Source organism: Limanda limanda, chromosome 1 (assembly GCF_963576545.1).
Source record: "Limanda limanda chromosome 1, fLimLim1.1, whole genome shotgun sequence".
Lineage (NCBI taxonomy): Eukaryota > Metazoa > Chordata > Actinopteri > Pleuronectiformes > Pleuronectidae > Limanda > Limanda limanda.
In genome coordinates, this window is record NC_083636.1 from 17,100,360 (window position 1) to 17,122,989 (window position 22,630).

At 45.0% G+C, this 22,630-nt stretch overlaps 2 protein-coding genes across 3 annotated transcripts in view; one reads left to right on the forward strand and one right to left on the reverse strand.

Moving 5' to 3' along the window:
• The window catches only part of snd1 (staphylococcal nuclease and tudor domain containing 1), a 173,236-nt gene that overhangs the window by 68,069 nt on the left and 82,537 nt on the right, over positions 1-22,630 (forward strand). The gene's annotated exons all lie outside the window — the stretch shown is intronic.
• Positions 8,878-11,682, reverse strand: LOC133010589 (leucine-rich repeat-containing protein 4-like). Of its 2 annotated transcripts, XM_061078193.1 has the most exons (2): positions 9,790-11,679; positions 8,878-9,051 (listed from the first exon to the last, which is right to left on the reverse strand). In XM_061078193.1, the coding sequence occupies exons 1-2, from the start codon at positions 11,677-11,679 to the stop codon at positions 8,878-8,880; spliced, it is 2,064 nt and encodes a 687-aa protein (XP_060934176.1). The 2 variants fall into 2 exon arrangements, with proteins under 2 accessions (XP_060934176.1, XP_060934168.1); XM_061078185.1 differs by having other exon boundaries at positions 8,878-11,682.

The following is a 22,630-nucleotide window of genomic DNA, read 5'->3' on the forward strand; positions in this document are numbered from 1 at the left end:
AACAACAACTTTAATTGATGGGCAAACACAGGCCTGCGTGCGCTGAAATGTCCGGTTCTGTTTAATTAGCCTGTGAGTGAGGGACAAGCGATCGAGGTGACAAGAGCACTGCGACTGGCGGTCTAATTAGTGGCTCCCCCATTGGGCAGGTACTCTGGTATCAGCCAGGCCGCCGAGGTCACACTCGGCTTGGGGCCACGCGGCGCCTCTGATTCACCTCTCGTTTGCGGAGTTCTTCTATATCCGAAATGATTCACACAGCACTGACCACAATAATTGCTCAAAGACTCTACCAAGGTCTGGTAACTCCTGTGCTGCAGACTCGAGGCTCGTAGACGCTGCCTTTATGTATCGAAGGAGAAACTTCAGTTTTAAGCGATGTAACCGAAACTACGGGCAAAACATCATCCATGAGAGGGCGGCGTAGAGGCGGGAGTTTCTGACTGCATTATACTAAGATAATTTGAGAGAGGCAAAAGTGCCAAGGCAAAGTAACATCTTTTAGTCTCTCTGTTGAGATGTCTTCCTTGGGTCTAAAGGTTGATTCTCTCAAACTAATAACTACACTGCCCCCCCTCCTATGATTTCCTGTGCTACTACTCTCTTTCGCCAAATTCATCCGAAACGGTAAACTTTCAGAAGACGAAATTAAAGCAGAATTCTGTATATGTATTTAATGTTGAGCATAAATGAGTCTTTACTGTCACGATATGTGCAGCGATGTAACATCTGTCCTGACTCTAAAGGAGCAGTTGCTTGTATTTGTGTTTTGGGTAAATTAAATTGATCTTGCTCTTCTTGCTTCAGGGATTTGCCAGATTCCAACTTTCATTTAATTAACTTCATCTTCATATTCAGTCTTTTTCTTTTTTTTTGCCTCACCATCTTATCTTTTCAGTTTGTCCCAGTGCAGCTCTTGCAGCTCTTGCAAACGTAACGTTTTGAGTGTTGCCTCCTCTGACATTAATAAGCTTCTACTGGATTTAAAAAGTTCTTTGCTGTCTGTTTGCCAGGTTGGCGTATGCTTTGATCAGTTTTTGTGCGGAGGTTGCACAGTTACCCTGGCACCGGGTTCACCTGCAGTCACTCCCACATAAGCTCCTCAACGTGCCATCGCACACCTGTACTTCAGGTGCTGGTACAGAGAGCTGCGTCTCATCTGAACACACGGCAAAAAAAAGACTGAACCTAGGAAAATAATGCAACAACAACAGCCACTATATGTATGCAAATTACTTTCTTACATGTGCATACAAAGCTAAACAAATGCGCCCACTAGACCACACAGAAAAACCACAAATAGACCACATCACAGCTCCTTTCCGCTTTATGCTGAAATCCAGCTGGCATTATTTGAAGTCGGAATTAAAGGGAAAGGGGGGGGGGGGGGGGTGAGCTAAATGTTTACAAACAGCTCAAAAGCATTTTATAGTTTAAAAAGTCGCCTTGGATCTGCCAGAGAACCCACATCCTTTTCTATTAAGGGAGGACTGTATTTAAAGCCAGCACTTTGGGTGACATCATTTATTTGGGCTCCATTAAAACTTGTGGTTGGGATCAGCGCCTGGACCCTCGTAAAGAAACAAATGCTTTTCAGCTGATTTCTCTCTTATTTCTGTTCTGAGCTGCATGTCTGATATTCCACTGACTGCCAGTAAATAAAAAGTTTGACAAATGTCCACTAAAGAACTACTAAAGAGCCCGAGTGGAGGCAAAAAGACTTCACTACCTACAGTGCACTGGAGCCGAACTGAGGTTTCCCTATTGATTTGTCTGATCTGTAAAGAATCCCTGCTGACCCAAACACACACTCGCGGCAGTTTGCTGCAGCGGCTAAATAATTCTGCCGTCACATGAAAAACCGCGTCTCAAACCTCTGGATGCTCCACGCAGCACGTCGGCCGCTTTCATCCTGACACCGCTTTCATGTGCCATTCTGTGCTCGGCAGTGCACGTTTCCCCTGCCAGTCGCTGACATTAGCACGCCTGCTTGTCATCTTCAAGTCCGCATTAGTGTTAAAAAAAAATAAAAATAAATCATGATCCTTCAGTTACAACAGAACAAATACCGAGCTCTTTGTCTGTCTGATAGCGGATTTCTGTTGCGGTCACCTTGTCAGTTCTTCCCTTCTCGTATGCTCTTTGTTCCACATCCCTTTTGTCTCTCTCTCTTTCCCTTTTCGCTCCGTTTGCCCACTTCTCTCCCGCCGTCTCTTTCCCATCTAACACGGCTGTCCCCTGTCAAACTAAATCAGGATATCATAGGTAATGTGTCGCCCTCTCCGTGTACCTCACTTGATTCTGTTACCCTTGTCTGTTTTCCTCCCTGACACCTTTTGTTAATGTCTTCGTGAGCAGGGCAAGAGGCCATTTTGAAACCCCACATGCATCCATTCACACCGAAACATCTATATCTCACCCATTTTCTTGTTGAATTCTGTAAAAGCTGCCGGAAAAGGCTTTAAACCTGCAGAATTTCCTTATTTCTCTCTATAAATGATGAGAAATGTTGTTACAGTTCCAATTGAAAAGATTGTATTGAAGGGGTTAAAATATTTATTGCATTGTGCAAGTGTGTTTGTGTGTGTCTATGTTTGTACGTGAGTGAATAAGGGCTGAGACACTGCACAGTATCCTTGGTGATGCTGCTCTCATGGTCACCGTTTCTTTCCAGGCTGTAAATCTCAACAAAAGCAGTGAAATTAATGGTCAATGGCTTCATTTTTTTTTACACCCACTGTGTGTTTGTGCATTTGTGTCTTTATTTGTGTTGCACACAAACACCTCAACAACATACCCCCTCCTTACATATGTCTCGGCCTCTCGTTTGCTGCTCTCGGCGAACGTGATTTACTACTGGAATGCCGCGGCCCAAACTCCTCGTCGGGATCATAAAAGTGAGGCTGCGTCGTCGCCGGCTGCTAAGAAAACACAGGGATGTTTTCCACCAAGCAATCGGCAGTAAACCGCGTCTCTCCGAGCGTAACGCACTCGAGTGGTCATCCACCTGGTGAACAGCCCATCTGCCATTTAGTCTTTTAACAGCAGAATCTGTGTGAATTTGGACCGCGGCACAAATCCGGTATCTGTTGGCCTGCTCCAGTTCAGCGTTACAGCCTCCGATGGCAGCAGGCTCATTAACAAACTGTGATGAGAATTTTGGTCTGCCCCCCCCCCCCCCCCCCCCGGACATCGGCACCGACAAATCCCATCACCAGCTGGACACCGATTATGGTCATTTGCCTCAGTTTCCACATGGTTAAAGTCAGAAGCGTCACGTGGACTCGTCCTCACCTCGCATGTTTCTTGATATTTCAAATTAAGATGTAAGATAATGTGATAGAGTAAAATTATTAAAAGTTACACTTCCCCCCCCCCAGCTCCTAAACCAACTTTATCTATTGTTAAATCGTCACCTTTGACTCTGCACCCCCATCTTGTTCCCCTTGTTGATATTAGAACCAGTCAACTCTCTGGCCCTGACTCATGTTGACTCACAAGGCAGCACGCTCGCAGGCCTGCTCAGAATAGCGTCCTGTCTGCTCCACTAGCACACTGGCTAGTGCACACACAAACACACGAGCACAGGCACTGTGAAGCACCCAACACTTCAATGCTAGGGGTGTGGATTTTATCAACAATCAATAACAGCTTCGTAAACATAAAATGCATGAAAACACAAAACATTTGGCATTGAATATTTCTGCCACACAGCCCTCCTCAGAAAATTAGGAGTTTGAATCATATAATGATGCTGCTATTTAAAACTAACTGCTCCTGCTGCTCGGCTCTACACTTGATCTTCAGCAAATAATCACATTTCCATCATTAAACATGATAATTATGCACAACTTGCAGGCTTCCTTTAAAGAGACATCACATGAAACTGAAGGGAAAAGAAGAGGCTGTTAACACATATTAAGCATTAAAGGATAATACATGAGTCATTATGACAGCCTCTGATCAGTAATGCTGTATTACTCCTAATGTTATGAGACATCTGCATAAGACAAGGTCACAGAATTGGATACATAAAATGTCTCCTTCATACTTAAATAATCTGTTTAAAATCATGTTTGTCATTCAAATATAAAAAATCCCAACATTTACATTTGAACAGTTAACAATATGGACAAGTAGAAAAATGTTAAACAGAACATTATTTTTACTGAAGTGATTGGATTGAATGTGGAGCTTTGATTGATGCATGTCTGGCTCTGTTGAAATTCTAACACCTATCATTCCCAGAATACCGTTTTATTATAGTTTCTTCTGCGCAGGTCTCAGTGCATAGTCATTTTATATTAAGAGGAAAAATCTAATTAAGAGATTTCATCAAAATAAAAGCTTCAAAATGTGCTACAAACCTTTTTTATTTGACAATTCACTCCCCTTTTTTAAAATGGGTTTGAAGATGAGGCACACACTTTGTGTTTGCTGCGGCTCTAAAGGCTGTGGCCCGTTAAATTCAGTGTCCTCCTGATCACAATGAAAACACACACGTGTGCTTGCACAAGGCTGCACTGTGGCAGTTATCGTCCCCACAGTTCCATTTGCGCTGACCCCTTGATCCTGCCATCCTCTCAGCTTTCATATTCACCGGTCTCCCTCCCTCAAGTACCCCCAGCGGACCAGTCCATTACTGGTATCAGCACTTCTTATCTGCTACCACTCCGCTATATGGTAACATCACACCCTACCACCAACCCCACCCAGCCCCCCCCCCCCCCCCCCCCCGCTATCAAACCCCGCGTGGTGCAGTCCAGGCCTTTTACCAATCATGCAGGAGCCATGATGGCCAGGCTTTATATCCCCCATTCCATCTGTAGCTGGCAGTCTTGCATCACATTTGCACTGCTTACTCTTCTCCCAAGCGCCTTTGCTCTCTCTCTCTCCCTCTCTCTCACACACTGCTTTGCCTTCCCCTCTTACGGTCGCCCTAACTCTTCTCTCATTTTCATTTTAATCAGTTTTCTGATACTGTTTCTTTTCTTTTTTTTTAATCTTCGTTTTTCTGCTTCTACCGTCTCCCTCCCTATTTATCTTGTGTCCTCATTCTTCCCTAATTCCCTCACCCTGCCTCTCTCTAGTCTCCAAAACAGTTTTTCTGTTTTGACCAAGTTTTTCACTTATGTTCGCACCCTAATAACTTCTTTTCGAGCAATCTGTCATGCCTTCTCCCCCACTTACATTTTCTGTCCTACATCTCAATTTCTTTTCCACTTAATCTTCGTCCTCTAATTCCAATCTCCCATCCTTTCTCCCCCCCCTTCCCTGCTTGCTCCCGAGCTCTCTGAGCTGTGGGTAAATAGGTACATCTTGCCTTGCTTCCTCTTTCAAATGGCTTCATGATTGCTAATGAAGCACTCAGACAGGAAAAAAAAAACCAACATGATGCGGAGGAGGAAAGGATGGAAGGAAGGAGTGTTTCCCATGGAGACGGCCGCTCAGTGGCTGGCTAGCTGATAGGCAGATTGATGACCTTGTGCCCATGTTGACTGATTAGTATGAAAGAACCTTTTATAACACACTGGAACTACATATGTGACCACAATGCACAACACACTCTGGCATTTAGCAGTGTGGTGTAGAATAAGCCCCAGCCTGCTACACAACACTGGGGTGCAGCACAGTTATCTCCAAGCTTACGTGCCATAGAATACCACCACACAGCTTAATGCCTAATGCAGTGCTTACATCTGCTCATACAACTGCTCACAATCCATCTAACCCATTTACACTATGCGTTTACAATCGACACACTGATGCCCACTTTTGTTGTTTTGCTTGTTTGAACATTCCTCTCTCATATTTCACATTCGACACAACTGGGAAACCGTCCCAAGTTATCTAAACAATAATGAGTAAATGAAAGGAGTGGGATACAGACGCATGGTTTCAGAGTGTGAGTCAGCACAACGACAAATGCTCAGTACAGTATGCGACGGCCATGTTAAATGTTAATTTGATATGAATCATCCTTCTCTCTCTCTGTCTCTCTCTCTCTCTCCCCCCCCCTCTCTCTCTCTCTCTTTTTCCCTGATCCTGTTATTCTTTCCGTCTTCCTCGTGTGACGTAGCCCAGCGCATGACATAAATCCCAGTTGACACCAGAAGACACATACGTGAAGAAACACAGACTCGCGTGTCCGATCTATCGAGCTTGCTCCCGCACCTGCAGAAAGCTGCTCGACATTTGAAATGCAGGCTGAGTCATCGACAGACTTTTGCGTGAAGGGGAGGATGGCGAGAATAGCTGAACTTGATTTGATCGTATCTGATTTTTTGCGACCAGTTGTGACAGCCTTGGGTACACTGCAGTAGGTTATTTTTACCCCCAATTTGATGACAGTTGGTAGGAGATAGTAGAAGCCTCGGTTCGGGGTGATGACAACGCAGTGATGCAGTCGTGACCGCTCAGTATCTAACCACGCCTATGTTTCAGACTAATAGCGCCACTCATTGCATTGTTGTGTTTGGTTATATTAAAAAAGTTTGTCCCTCTGGCGCCTTCCTGTCTTTCCATGCCAGATATCCATGGTCTAGTGTTCTGCCTCTAAACATGTTTGTCAGGAAGGAACATTTAATTGTTTCCTTGTTTTTTTATATGGTTAAGTAATTTCTCTTTGATATATATTTATCTGTCTCTGCACAGTTTTCCATTCCTGTCTTAACTGCAGAAGAAGTCTCTCCCCCATTGGGATCATCATATCCACCCCAGCCTCCTAATGTAGTGGAGGACATTTGAATTATACATTTACAACAAATGCTCTCGTACTCTACAACATTTCCAAGCACAAGATGGCACATAACAAAATATAAATGTAAAAAAAGAAGAAGCTCCCTCTCACGTCTCTTCTGCTTTTTTTATTTACCTCCCTCCTACTCTCTCTCTCACTCTCCCCTCTTTTTGTCACTTTGTAAGCTGGACTGTCGCCCTCACAAACAAACATATCACTCTGCTCTTCTGACAGACTCCACTGCAGGTTAAGTACATCACAAGCTTTCAGCGAACTGCTACACCCCCCTTTTTGTGATGCACCGTGTCAACTTCTCTCTCCCTGTTCCATTCCTCTGCTTTACATTTTTGAAATGTTCCAGTGTTGAAGAGACAAATTGTCGTATTGCTCTCATGGCCCTCACAGGTACTCCCCACAACCAGCTGTCGACTACACTAATAGGCCAAAGCTTTGCCAGCTCACACAGCCCGTGGGTCAGATGCATTTCCCGAAGATGATCTATTGAATTCTCTCAAATATCGGTTTCAGAATTGTGCAGCTTCAAAGAGATTAATGACAAAGAAGTGTTTGAATATGTGTTTGGAACATTCACTCTGTCATCCCTCACCCACATGTTGCCCACTCCAAACATGTAATGACGCCTCTTCACTGATATATGCTCCCGGGCTAGTTCACGTCACCTTTCTTTCTCTTTTACCATTTAATAATACACCACTGTGCTTGAGACTCCGTAACAAGAGTTGCAGTAGAAAGGCAACGCCACTGCTTTGTCTTCAATTCAATATACATTGTTCTCCAAGCAAACTAGCACCCCTGTCCAATATATGCCACAACCCCTGTGTATGTTGCATGTTATCTTTCTTTGTTAGCCAGAGAACTGTGAGCTAGATTATGATTGAGAGGGGTGATATTGACGAAGATGAAAAATGCACAGTTAACAGCGAGACCCGAATGCATTTGTCACCATAAAAAGCCCCCATGCTGATTGATGAAGGCCCAACAGCTGGCAATGCAATGAAAAGTGAAATGAGGATCTATATTTTCTGGCAAAGTGCAAGACAGTGTTGACACCCAAACAGTATTTCACTGTAATTTATCTCCTTTTCACTCATTAGACCCATGACTAATAATACCACTTTTTGATGCAAAGAATAATCTAGGTGACACAATCAGCTTGCATTATGTAATGAGCATTTCATTTAGCAATAGATAGCACTGCTATTCTTGCTTTTCCACACATCATTTAATCTTTTATGATCTTAAGGCATTTAGAACTTGCTTTTCATTATCCACACTTTGAAACAGCATCCAGTAGTTGTGTAAAATAAAGACCAAACAAAGACTTGCACTGAATATAATTAATATAATAGGTGTTATTGAGAAATGTACAAAAATAAAGCACAATCCACTTCTGCACCATGATTAATTCTGTCTGAGTCATTCAGCACACGTAGGGTTAAAGTAAAGCTGCAGCGTCTTACTGCAGTGTCTAAAGCATTTGGCTGATCGTTACAGTATACGCCAGGAGAAGAGAAGGGGGGGGGGGGGAAACATCTCTCTCTAAAACTTCCTTTTTTTACTTCCAAAAATCCATTTTATTGCATTTATAACATTTGGCACAGTACAAATTCTTGGTGCTTTTACAAGATAAACCTGTAAAGATCGACACTGACCTTTTTCGGTTTTTGTTAAAGAAAGTCTTCTCTGTATAAATATTTTTCTCATCACTGCATTCTCTGTAGCATGGTGTAAAAATCACACAGAATGCCCCTTTTTAAAACAACACTACCCTCATTTGTCAAAGTCAAGACAGCATCTTAAACAACTCATTGTTTTAAATAGAAGTTACAAGTTAGAAAATAGTTTCAATTTCTTTTTAATATATGTTTCTCTATCACCAGCCCATGGTAGTTTCAATTTGTCCATATATATATATTTATTTATAAGCATGTACAACAAGAAATCATCAATCTTTTTAAGTTTTCACTCTGTACAAAAAAGTAGTTCCTGTCCTTTTTTCGTTGTGCATTCTATTGCATGATTTTATGGGTAAAGGACAATTAGGGGCGGGGGTGGGGCTTGGGTGGGGGGGAGCTAGGGACCTATGAAAAGGAGTTGGAGCCTTTTTAAGGGTTCTTTTAAATCTGAGTCTCCTGTACCTTCTCCTTGGCGTGAGTTTTTATGACAAAGGGCTCAGCCATTGCTGTGATGGTGCTGGGCAAGGTTCGAGGCAAAGAGTTCCCAACATTGTTGTCTGTCCATTTAGCCCCGTGGCCGGTTGGTTTATAGGTGTTATATTTAGGCTTTAGAGTGTTGTAGTCTGTCTTATGGGGGCTGTAGTCCACTTTGTGCGGACTGTAGTCAAGTTTAGGTCTCTGAGTGTGTGGACTAAAGTCACACTTGAAGGCGCTGTAATCCGCTTTGTGGGGGCTGAAATCAGTCTTGAAGGCGCTGTAATCGGCTGCAGTCTTATGGGGGGTGTAAGGATCCTTGGGTTTGTAGGTAAGGTCAGTTTTAGATCTCTGTCCATTGTAATCTGTTTTGGGTTTAGGTTGAGTGCTATAGTCGGGCCTATATGGGCTGTAATCAGGCTTCTGTCTTGGGTGTGTGCCAAAGTCGGGCTTGAATGGACTGTATTCAGCCTTAGGTTTCTGCTGCATGTTGTACTCCGATTTTAATGGGCTGTAGTCGTGTTTAGGTTTTGGTTGGGTGCTGTAATCTCGCTTGAATGGGCTGAATTCGGTTTTCTGTCTGGGATGAGTCCCGAAGTCAGGTTTGAAGGGGCTGTATTCTCCTTTAGGTTTGTGAGTGTTGTAGTCCTGTCTAAATTGGCTGTAGTCAGGCTTTGGTCTATGAAGGCTGAAATCTGGTGTAGATTTGTGAGTACTGTAGTCATGGATGGATTTGTGGCTGAAGTCCATATTTGGCTTATATGTGGTATACTCCGCCTTTGGCTTGTGAAGGGTGAAATCAGGCTGGGGTTTGTACTCTGCCTTGGGTTTGTGAAAGCTGTAGTCGGTCTTGTGGCTGATAAAGTCCAATTTGTGTATGCTGTTATGGTCCCGGATCTCAGGCAATGTGAGAGTCTCTTGAGCTGCAGATGCTGGTGGTGGAAGGTCCTCTTCATCCACCTGGATTATCTCCACAGTGCGTGCAGCGGCCACTGTGCTCCTTTGCTGGTGGCGCTTTCTCAGTTTGTAGAAGGCAATGAGCATGACAGCAGCCAACAGTGTCACTGCTACAAAGCAACCAATTATGATCTTGGTGGTCTTCATCACCTCATCCAGGCTAGGCCCAGGCCTTCCTGGCTTGCTAGTGGAACCTTGGATTCCTGGCACTACAGATGGCTTTGCTGCACCTGGTGGGCTGTTGGTGCTCTGCAGTAGTACAGTTGGGGTGGATATAAAGACTGGTTGAAACACAGAAGGTGAAGCAGTAGTAGTTGTTGTTCCAAGGCCTATCCCTCCTCCAGGTACCCCAGCTCCTGCAGCTGTGGCCGTGGTGGTGGTTTTAGGTTTGGGCATCTCCGTGGTTGGTCCCAAGACCTCCACAGTCACTGTGGTAAAGTAGCTTAAGTTGGATGTATTCAGCTCAGCTGCACTCACATTGAGGTAGGCCGAGGCATTGGAGTTCCCAGCTGCGTTGGACACCATGCAGGTGTAAGTGCCAGTGTCTGCTGCAAGAACATTTGAGAAATTTAGAGTGCCATCGTTGAGGACTGATATTCTCAGATGACTAGAGGCATGTGTCAGGATCGTCCCATTGGGCATTAGCCAGCGCACTGAAGACATTGGGGCCGTGCGGCAGCGAAGCTCAGCCACTCGCCCTGCTGAGATGTTTAAGTCCCTTGGCGCATCAGCAATGAATGGTGCAGAACACTGGACTGCAGCGCCGTCTCCTCGATCCACCTCAACCAGCTGTCGACCTCTCATGCTGGGAGGGGAGTGACAACGTCCACAGCAAGTAGAGTTAGTAGGGATGGATTCCCTTAGCCAGCGTGCTAACCATACAGCCTCACAGCTACAGGTCCAAGGGTTATGGTGGAGATGGAGCTCCACCAAGTACCTGAGCGGGGAGAACAGATCATGTGGCACTGCACTCAGATTATTATGGGCGAGATTAAGCTCTACCAATGAAGATAAATCGTCAAAAGCATTCCGCTCTATCACTGTGATTTGTGAGTTCATCACCCATAGCTTTTTCAGCGAACGCAGGCCTTTGAAGGAGCCTGGCTTTATCTCTGGGAAATGGTTTTCAGACATCTCCAGTTCCTCCAGGCCCTTTAGGGGACTCAGGTTTGGCATTTCACCCCTTATGTTGCACATGCCCAGATTGAGGTACTTGAGATTTTGCAGTCCCTCAAAAGCTCCTTCTGAGATGTACTCCAGTTTCCTTAGTTCTCCCAAGTCCAGTCGCATCAGGGAGGGCACCCGATTGAAGGCATAGGAGGGTATACTCTCAATGGGGTTGTTCCTCAGCCAAAGTTCCCTCAGTTTAGACAAGTACTCAAAGGCCCCACTTGGCACCACTGTCAACCGGTTGTCAAACAGCTCCAGTGTGTTGAGGCTGGTGAGTCCATTAAATGCGCCCACCTCAATCTGGCGTATGGCATTTCGCCCAAGCTGGAGCACCTCAAGGTGGTGCAGGTGGCGGAAGGAGTCAGCCTGCACCGCCTCAATGGCGTTTTCCATTAGATTGAGGTGGCGCGTGTTGGCAGGAATGCCGGGGGGCACACGGGAGAGGCCACGTCGGGTGCACACCACCTTCCCCTGCTGATTACTACAGGAACACTGCGGTGGACAGCCCTGGGGTCCTTGAGACACCGCCGCCCCCGCCAAGGCCAGGGAGGCGCTGCTCCACGCTCGCGCCATCAGAAAGACTACACAGAGCAGGGCGGCTTTCCTGGCACGATGCACAGCTACCCGCCCCAGGAGACTCATGATGTGGCACGTTCATAATTCAGCATCATCTGGGGGGGAGGAGGGGGGTGTTTGGGGCTAGTGTTTGGGGGCCTTGGGTACAGGGAAAATAGCTGGTTGGCTGGTTGTAGTGTTAAGGTTACCAGATTAAAAAGGTTAAAGGAAGTGAAGAGGACGAGGGGATAATGTGGTGTGGGGGGTTTTGCTAAGGGGTAATATGACTTAACCTATCCTCGATTAAGCAATGCTTTTATTTCCAAGAACTGCTCATAGGCAGAAGGAGAGCAGAGGGTAGTAAGGACTGTCTTTTCTGAAAAATTTGTATGATTAGGACATAGTGGGAAATTAAACAACCAAAAACCGTATTACAAAACAGAAGGGGTAGGGTGTTACAAATTGATGCAAAGAGGGGTTGAAACACTAGACACCTACCTCAAGTTATTATTACAGGTCCTTGTACTGAGATATATAGCTTCCCTCCTTTTTGCAATCAGAAAGCTGTGGTATTCAGATCAGATGTATGTATATCCAAGAGAAGCAAAGAAAGCCTTTTTATATTTGCTCTGTCAAAACAGGTATCAATGCCAAAGAGCTTAACCAAGATGAGCCCTTTTGTAAATCCACACATCCAAAGAGAAAAGGTTCAAAGGCCCTTAGTGAGTTTTTTTTTTCTTCTCCGTTATCTTGCTGACTACCAAAAAAAAAAGAAAAAGAAAAAAGATTGCAGATAGGAATCCAGTCAGGCTCCCAAAGCAGCAGTGCTTCCTTGCTCGACTCTTGCAGTCAGCTCCTCTTCTCTCGCTTGTCCTTGGAATCCGACAGTTGATCCCCCTGGTAGACACCTTACCCAGTTCTTCATAGCACAGGCAACCACACAAACACACATGCACAAATGTTTTTTTGTGCACCAAATGCCAAAGCAGAAAAGATAAAAAGAGAGAGGTAGGTGGGGGTGGGATCGAACAAGGTTGAATGGAAATTCCAGTCCTTTCCAATGTTCTTTTGTTTTTTGTTTGCGATGGTTAGGAGGGAAGGCTGACAAGAGAAAAAAAGACCCCCTCCTCTCTGTATTCCTCTGTTCACTTTTTACTGGTCAATCAGTTGGTCGGTTTGTCAGTCTGAAAGCCCTTCTCCCTCTCGCACTCTTTTCCGTTTGCTCCCCGTCTCAATGTGGCGTCGTGTCCATTTAATTGTCTTTTTTCTTCTTCTTTTCTCTCCTCCAGGAGTTCTCAGCAGGGGTTGAAAAGACTAGGCGACACACACTGCTTTCATTAGCTTCCTTCTTCTCTTAACTAGCCACATGCTCCTGCCTCGGTGGCCGCGGTGGCAACAGCAGCAATTGCAAACGCACACACACCATCCTCGCGAAGCGCACAGCAGCAGTAGCAAGCACACACAGCAGCAGCTGCAGCCTGCCTCCCGTGCACTTCCCAATAATCCGTCAATTTCTTCAGAGGGGGAGTGGGATGGGGGATGGAAGGGGGTGCAGGGAGGAGTGGGGGTGTTGTAGCTGGGTTGATCGAGGTGGGTCGGAGGGAGGAGGGGTGGTGCGCAGTTTCTCCTTCCCCTCTCCGGCGTGTTTCTTTTTTCTTCTTGTTTTCCAGTTCTTTTTTTCCCTCCTCTCCTCGTGGTGATCAGCACCCTCTCGCTAATGCAGCATCCGACTGGGGAGAGGAGCAAGACAGGGAAGGCAAGCGCTGGGTGAATGCACGGCTTACAGGCGTGACGTTAACAGTAGCGTCGATGTGGAAAGGATCAGTTGTAGCAGCAGAAGAGAGTGTGTGCGCCGGCTTGGATCTCTCTCTCTCCCTCCTCCTCTCTCTCTTTCTTTCTCTCTCTCCCTCTCTCTCTCTCTCTCTCTCTCTGTTGGTCTGTCTCTCTCTGTCTTTTACACTCTCTCTCTCTCTCTCTCTCTCTCTCTCTCTCTCTCTCTCTCTCTCTCTCTCCACCTCCCTCCTTCTCTCTGCAGTGTCCTGAGGTAGTTGGGTAAGCTCAAAGCACTCAGACCTTTTTAGAGATCTACCTCTTCAAAAGCCAGTTTGCTCCTGCTGTCCTCCACTCTCCTTTTTAATACTCGCAGTCTCTTGTTCTGTGGCTTTCTGTGGCTTTCTGTGGCTTAGGGGAATAGACAGATTGTCCAAACAAAAGGCAGGGATGGACAGTGGCATCCCCACAGCAACCAGATTTTAACCCTGTCCTCCCCAGCAATAATACAGGCATTCCTACCGAGTCTGGCAAAGCATTCCAGCATTGCTTTGGTGGCAAAGGCAGGCAGATGGGACACAGTTTCTCTCACTCCCTCACTTCCTGTCTCTCTCATTCCCGTCCCTGCTCTCCCCTTTCCCTCTCACTCCTTTGGTTCTGTCCTTTAGTGCAAAATAGAGAAACATGAATGGACTGCTGACGCATCCTGCTCGGAGCAGTGCTTTGGTTTGATGCAGTGTGTTTTTGTGCATTTACTCCCACCCCCACCCACCCACCCACTCTACCCTCACCCTCGTCGCCGTCTTCCCCTCTCCGCACACTCTTCGTCCGTCACTGTGTCACTCTACCTAATCTCTAGCTTCCTATGTGTATATACTGCAACCTTGCATTGAATCCATTTTTTTATTTATTTTTCTGCTTTATTGTGCAAGTCCCTTTCTCAGTTTTATTTTTGGGCTGTTAGGACATGAAGTGTGATTTATTACATCTCAGCTTTGCTCTGCAATGAAACAAAAGTTTACATTGTAAAAATGTTGGTTACTTTATTAATACCCGGTATGTTTTTGTAAATATAGTGAGAGAAATATATATAGAAAAAAATATATATACATATATATAAACTGTAACAGGAGTAGGGTTTATGAAGCAAGTTGTTTAGGTCCTAAGATATGCAAGAAGGTGCAGTATATAGCATTAAAAAATATATCTTTTCTGCTGTGTCTACACCTTTGCATTTTCCCCCTCTCCCCACTTCATCATGTAAACCTGCACAGGTAGCAAGAGCACTCTAACCAGGCAGGCCTTAACCCTCAATTTGAGCACAAACTGTCGCTCCAGGAAGCACCCAGCCATAAAGGTCATGGTAAGGAAGGCGAGCAGGAGAAAACGAGACATGCTTTACCTTCCTGCCAAGGGAGCGAATGCAAAACTAACGTACCCTACTGTCCCAGCGTCCCTCTCTCTCACCAATGATTTGTACAAGCCTCATGTCCATTAAACTAGGAAGCAGTGCTGGTAATTGATGAGGTGTGTGTGTGTGTGTGTGTGTGTGTGTGTGTGTGTGTGTGTGTGTGTGTGTGTGTGTGTGTGTGTGTGTGTGTGTGTGTGTGTGTGTGTGTGTGTGTGTGTGTGTGTGTGTGTGTGTGTGTGTGTGTGTGTGTGTGTGTGTGTGTGTGTGTGTGTGTGTGTGTGTGTGAGCTGGATAGTAAGCGTGACAGAGGGAGGAGGAGAGAAAACATGCGAGCTAGAAAAGGTCACACTGCCTGTAGCACAGTATGTTATTCCCACCGGCACAGAAGTATAGAGCCAACTCCTATATTACACACAACCACACACACTGACTTTCTCCTTGACTTCCCTACAGTTGAATACGAATGGGCTTCAATGAAGCACATGTAACAGTGACAGAGGAGTATAGGGGGATTTTCCTGCTAGGAAAGGGAGGCTGTCTCCTTTTCTCTCCACAGGGGATTCCCTAGCACCGCGACCATTCTGGGGGTGATATCAAAGGTGTGCTGGGATACTGTGTCCCCGTTACTGCATTCTCTTAGCAAGTGATAACGCAGGCGTACAGTTTATATAAACAAATGAACAGTAGCAGGTTATGATACAAATGCAGGATGTTTTGGCAACTGTGCTGCAAAGAACACAGTACACACATTTCATTGATCAATGTTCAGTTCAGCCAACTGCAAATGAAGGCTTCTGGTTCTCTGTGTGCTTATTGATTAGAAAAATCAAATGTAGTACAATGTGCCTACTGGCACTGCTAACTTTGTTTGTGTGTCAGATGGTGCCTGGACACTGTTCTGTGGGTGTGGTGTTCCACTATTAAATAATAACTGACCCAGCATGAGTGCACGTTGTGTTTTACCTATCCAGCACAGTAAATCCCTAACATCTATCCAACCAAAATCATCCAATGACCTGTAACATGACCGACGCTGAAAGGACACCTCTCTCCTCTTGGTCCTCTTCCTGTCTATTTCTCTCTATCCTGTCTTTTCTATTCTCACCCTACTTTTGTCTGTCAGTGGACACTACTTTCACACTCCTGCTTGAGTCTGGGTCATGGCCAGCCAAACTCTGTAATGCTCCACTGACCAAAAGTCGTCAATCCTTGCGTTATAGAGTTTGATCCTGGCCCGGAATGACCAACATGCCTGGATGGTCAGCCAAACACTGTGATCACAGCAGAGTTTTCTCAAGGTCCAGTGTGAGTGTGTGTGCACACATCATGACATCCATGACGGATGCAAAGAGTTGAAGTAGAAAAACCTTTTCCAAGTTAATGATCCTTTTGTCCTGGGTCGAGTCAGATTTGGTGGTTCAGTCCAACTCTGCTAAGATGTTTAATTCTGGAACATCTTTCAATGTTTAGGTTATACTACTTTTAGCTACTGAGGCACAGTGGCCAATACCCTGGCCAAACAGAGGTCCCATATGTTCCCAGTACTGCATACCGTGCTTTGACATGAAAAGTGTTGTCAGCCCTCACCTCCAGGACTTGCTGACCGTTGACGGCTTGATGAGCTGTCAGATATGTGGGACCTTCACGCTGTCATGCCAGCCACTTGCCCCTTTCTCCTGATCTCTGCCCTCCCTGGTTCACCCAAGGCTCTATGAAGCCACCAATGGGCCAGGAGGGTACCGGGTGTTGTCTGGGGGTACCGCACGACCTACTTTGGTGCGGCTTGTCCCTGAACCAGCCAGCATGTTCAAGGGGTTATATGCAAACAGTACAGAGCCCATCCCCTGGGGTGAGTGCTTGCAAATCTGGGCTGCGGCCAGTCACATGTAGGTCAGCAGCCTGTGTCGGTTTGCATGCGTGTACGTGTCAGTAGTTCCATTTGGATGAATGGCCTGCAGTATGGTATAGTAGCAATTACAATCGGATTAGAAGAACGTACACTCAAATGATAGATCTAATGATAATGTCATTGCCTCTGCCATTGCCATGATCAAGGATTTACAGTACAGGCCCTTGGGCAATCCACATGCGGCTTTCTGTGTGTGTACAAGGGAGACAGAGCGATATTTTTTCAAGGAGACAAGAGGCACACTATTTTTGGGCTTGTCTTGTGCTTTGAGAGTTATTACGAATTATGTGCATCTAGGTGTCGTGCATGCAGGTATGTCCTCTGGCGAATTGGATACCAGTTCCCACCCTCGCACGATGTTATCACAAACCAATTTCTCCAGGTTCACCATGCTGAAATGTGCACACACACACATACTTACACACACTTACACACACATAAACACACAGACACACACACACACACACACACACATAAGCACATAGACACCCCAAAGTCTATGATGCTGACCTTGAGGTAAAGAAACTGCTACTAGACACTTTCTCTCTCATTTTCATTTCAATCTCTAGGAATTAATTCGGCAAGAGATTACGTATAACCCCCACACACACACACACGTACACATGGACAAATGCAAACGCACGGTCACACACACACACACACGCTGCTATCAATGTCCCGGTTAAGGCTTAAACTGCTTGGTGGGGATTTCTTTTCTGTTTATCATTTTTCTCATCACACATCATGCTCACGCGCTCAGCGACACACACACACACACACACACACACACACACACACACACACACACACACACACACAGAGACACACACACACCAATCTTATGTAAGTGTATCAAGAGATTATAAAAGGCGATAGGGTATATTAGTGGCTTTCGTCTGGCCAGGTTAGATGAGTTGTTGTATTTTCATTTACTGGCTCTGTCTCGCTTTGACTGACCTTGCACGGCCTCCACTCAGTACAGTATACTAATATTGATAAAATTATCTTACACTGAACATCCTATGACATTTTCGTTTAATGCTTTGGGATGGCACTTAAGTATTTTCCTCCCTCTGCCTTTTCCTTTCTCTTTTGCTGTGCTGCTTTCTTCCCTTTTGCCTCCTCGTCCTTTGTTGTCTTGCCATCACTCTCCTTCTCAAAATTGACACTTCATTCAACATATGTTTTGGTGTGTCTGAAAGGGACCCAAGTAACTTAAAGATCAGGCCATGGCAACTGAAGGCTCTCTGTAGAAGATGACCATTTTCAGTCCTCTGTTTTTCTGTCATCCTCTGTTGGAGCTTTGCTAGCAGTCATTGTCTCCAGACTAATGGGCTTCATTATGTTGAGCTGTGTTCATACTGGCTGCCAGAGCAGGGATTAAGCCCCAGCGCCATGTTAGTTGGAGGCAGAAGACAGATAATGCTAGGTAAGCACTGCTAACCCAATCAACATGAGCCAAGTAGCTAGCTGAGAGGAGATGCTTCACATGTATTTTGGAATTCAAGTGCGTTTGTCTGTGGCCTCTTGAATTTTCAACTTCTCAAGTTCTTTGGTGAAGAGGCAGCATTTATTTCAAGACTTTTTCAGACTATTCTCAGATCTTTCTAACCATATGCTAATGCTCGCCATGTCTTGCCCTGGCCTCGTCACTGGTCAGTTGGCCTCATTAGGATTCATGGAGCATCTCTGTTTGTGCGTTCATCACAATGTTACCTTGCCAACTGCCTGGCCGTAGGAAATGGATGTCTCTTTCTCTGAGCAATGTGAAGGTAAAAACATAGTAATTCACAGCAGAGAGAGCTGCTAAATCTTCTCGACTTTTAGCTCCTTTGGAGCAAAGATGCCATCTTCATTCAGAAGCCCCCCCCCTCCATCTTCTGCTTTTATGCCCTCCGCTCTGTCAAAACAAAATTCGGTACTACTGAGCCGCTACTCTGCAACATTACATCACTCCCTGTAAAGCTTTTGCATTACTTCAACTTGTCTTCGTTCACTTGCTTGTTTTTATAGGATAATAGAGCATGGTAAAAGGGATTTATTGTTCTTGTTTTCTCTTGCCTCGATTATGAGAATAATTATCAAGCTCTTCTTTTAGCCTTTATATTATAAATAGTATGAAGTGTCTTCTCATAGTTAATTTGATAAAGCGAAAAGCTTCTGTTTGCCTCTAAAGCAACCTATCTTCTTAGATTCTTTTATAAATCTCATAGTTTTTGGGCCGCACTATCATGTTGGTTTATGGATTGACTAACATGCCTCACAGACAACCTGTTTTTGTTATACTCTAAATGGCCACCTTTATTTCCTCTCCCACTCTGATGTCCCTGACCTTCGTATATATCCCCCTCATCCTAAGATCACAGCGACAATTACCTTCTTTACTGTTTTATTTCTATGAAATTGTTAATCCTCAAATCTCCACCGAGCCTTTATGGAGGCGAGGATTAGCCCTACTGAGGCCTGGTATTGCACAGACTCACAGATGGGAGAAAAAGAGCTTTTCATTTTTCGACAAATCCACCTGGCCACACACCCACATTACAGCAGGACTGGCCCACATATAGAGGTGCCAATAATCTTAGTTTACAAGCTCCATGTTGGTGTATTTGTCTGTTTCCCTGTGTATTTTTACCTTGTGCAGAAATCTAGGCACAGACACAATTCAACAAACTACTTTCAAATGATTTTCTGATGTTGAAAAGCAGTTTCAGGGAGGGAGCAGAGCTTTTTTTTCTAATATGCTTCCAATTTGGATTTCATTACTGATATAGTTCCCTTGTCCAGCTTATCTGTGTTCAAATGAACTCTCTGCTCTCCAATGTGAGCATAATAATGAGAAACGGTCCTCAAGTGTCCTTTGAGGAGGTGTGAAGAGTCATTGTTGTGACATGAAATAACATTTTGCTTGCCTATGCAGAACTGGTGATGCATTTCCTGTGTGGGTTCTCTAATACCTCTGCTCACCTCCCTGCCGGTTATTTCTCCCTCTGTAATATCCTCCCTCTCTCTACCTCCATTTCTCCCCCCCACACTGGAGGATTTGAGAAGCCAAGCTAAGTGTGTCTAATCTATGAGTGCAGCCAGTGCAGCGTCAAATGTTTGGTGCCGATGTACCTGCAGCCTCCAACAATGGAACACTTCACTAGCTGTCCAGCCAAGCACGCAGGAGACAATGTGGGATAAAGAGGGCTGAAGGTTGAGCGACAGACACTTTAGTGGACATTGACGTTATTTCTAAACACCTAAAGGACGTAATGTGAGTTAAAGCATGGAGAGATTATGGGTCGAACAAGAAGAAAAAAAGTACCCCCAACACGCCACTTTCCTCACACACCTCGTCAGACCCTTAACTCCAGGTTCTGCGACCTTGCTCAAATGTGTTTTCTGTAGCAGGGCAATCAGGGATATCCCCCAGAGGTAGGCTGTGGCTGGGGGCCAGCAGGGTCCTGGCTTTGAAAGGAGGGGAGGGGGGGCGTGAAAAGCAGCAGGCAGCACTTTCTAAATTGAAGTCAATAACACAGCAGTCCATTCTATAAGAGCCAGTCCTCCCACACAGTCCGCTTACAGCCACTAAGGAGAGCTGATGGTAGGATGTCGATTGAGTTCTCCAAAGTACCACTACACATGACAACATGTGTTTGTGTGGGTGAACGCACATGAGGGGGAATAGTGTTGTGAGGGGAGGCGAGGCACCAGTTGCTGTACAACTCATAAATCTCTGTGTTTTCAAAGAGAAAACCAATTGGTCGACAACAAACAAAGAAAACGCACATTTCAGGAAAAAACAACCTGACCAACACAATAACTGCATGACGGTGCCTCTATTCTCCATGTAGCTGTGGCTGTCATGTGAAATCTTGCTAATGCAGGCATATCTGAGACACACATGCACATCTGAGACACACATGCACACGCAGCCCTATTTTGCCTTTAATCCCCTTTTCTCATGTTAGCACTTCTATGTAGCTTCGGGGGATTTAAATCCGGTATGGTTGGCCTGTCCTGAGTCGGGGTAGGAAGGGAAATTAGAGACTGGGAGAGAGGATCCGGCTGACACGGGTTGGGCTGTGTGTGTTGATGCATGCACAGTGGGCTTACATACTTTGTATTTGAATTTGATGACAACGTAATGGGACCCACACATCCGCACAGCATGGAACAGGCATGATTTGTCTGAGAGCTAGCACTTTTGCTCATACTTCTGCTGAGCCAACTGCTGAAAAAAATACATAGATGATAGGCTGCAGTTTTAAAGCACTGTGTTCTCAGTGGTGCCCTGACATGCTTATGCAAGTTGTGTTTTTCACCGGCAAAAGCAATTTTATGATAAAAGCACATTTACCTTTCAGCCCCTGTAGATGGCTGGACTTTATGCTCTTGTATATAAATGGCATAATTTTGTTTCTATTTGTGCAAGAAAATAAATCTGTTAACTTAAGATTGTTGTTGAAAATTGCTTCATAACTGTCATGCACTTTCCCCAGTGATGTATAATTCTTGTCTCCAGTTTCTGGAGAAGAGAAATGCACATGTAGTCCCAGATGTTCATACTCTTATGCATGTCCATGGTTTTATTATGCAATGAATTGTTTAAAATTTACCTGATGTCGAGGGAGTGAGCTAAATGAAGTGTGAAGATATTCTTCATCCACAGGGCTCTTTAGCTCTAGCTCTCTTTATTGTAAAGCACATTATAAGCTATCATCTTCATACTTAACAACAAAGTACATTCCATTTGTTTTTAACGGCATTATCTCTTTCCGTTTCTTGTTCTGCCATCGTTGGCTGCTATACATTTGATTTGGTATAGATCCAGTCTGCACACAGGCCACTGCCTACTGGTCATCCCGCTGGTGCTCTTTCTATTCTCGCTGTCGCTTTCCTCACTGATGGCATCAGTCTAGGTCACTTGCACCCTAGTTGTGTTTATTGGTGTGTGTCCCGGTTATTTTTTTCCATAATAACCTCTCACCACTCACACACACAGTCACACTCACACACTCACATGGATGAACAGGGGTAATTTCCCCAGGCAGACATTGATTTCACTTTCATTTTCCTGCCACTCATTGTTTGACATCCTGCTGAAAATTACAAGTTTGACTTGAAACCCATTGCTTTTTTTCCAACAGCTCATTTTAGCCTCTCTTCATTTCAAGTGATTGAACAGTTACAAATAATGAGGGAATCATATTGAGAGAGGGTTGACGTTGACGAGCAGTAAATTACTTTGATTGTAACTGCTGTAACAGTGCTTCAATCAATAATAGTAGTCTTACGCCGGGTTTACACCGGGCGCTGAAGCGACGCTTAAGCGTCGCTTAAGCGTCGCGTAAGCGCAGCGCCATGCCTTAAATAACAGCTGACTCCCATCCACTCTCATGTTAATCCTTTGTGCCGGTCGCACAGGACGCTGAAGTGCAGCGCTGCGCCAAGGCTGCCTCGCGCAGTGCAGCGATCGTTTCGGCGTCGAGTCTATTTTTTGCGCTTGATGCGAGCGTATCGCTGCAGGAAACACACTGAAAAATGATTTTAAACGATATTGATGACATATTTTATATGATATAAATGATCAAATATGCATCCCATAGTTTGTATTCCCCTTCTGTTGCCCTTTAATTTTACCAATTTTACCGATCACATTATTAAATGTCCCCCTCTGCCCCCCCACTACAGCCACACAAGCAGTCATAAAGATAAAAAGAGAGAGGGGGGGGCGGGAGTGTGTGTGTGTGTCTACGTACTCTCCCCGGAGTGGAGAATACGTAATTTACCCTCGACACCCGACATTGAACGGAGCAAACAGCGGAGAAGTTCTTGAAGAAGGATGACATTAAATTAATAATTGATATGGAGAAGTACAGTGAGGTGTATGATCCTCGGCACATGTTATATAAAGACAACATTAAAAAGGACAAATGCTGGGACGCCGTTGCAGTTAATGA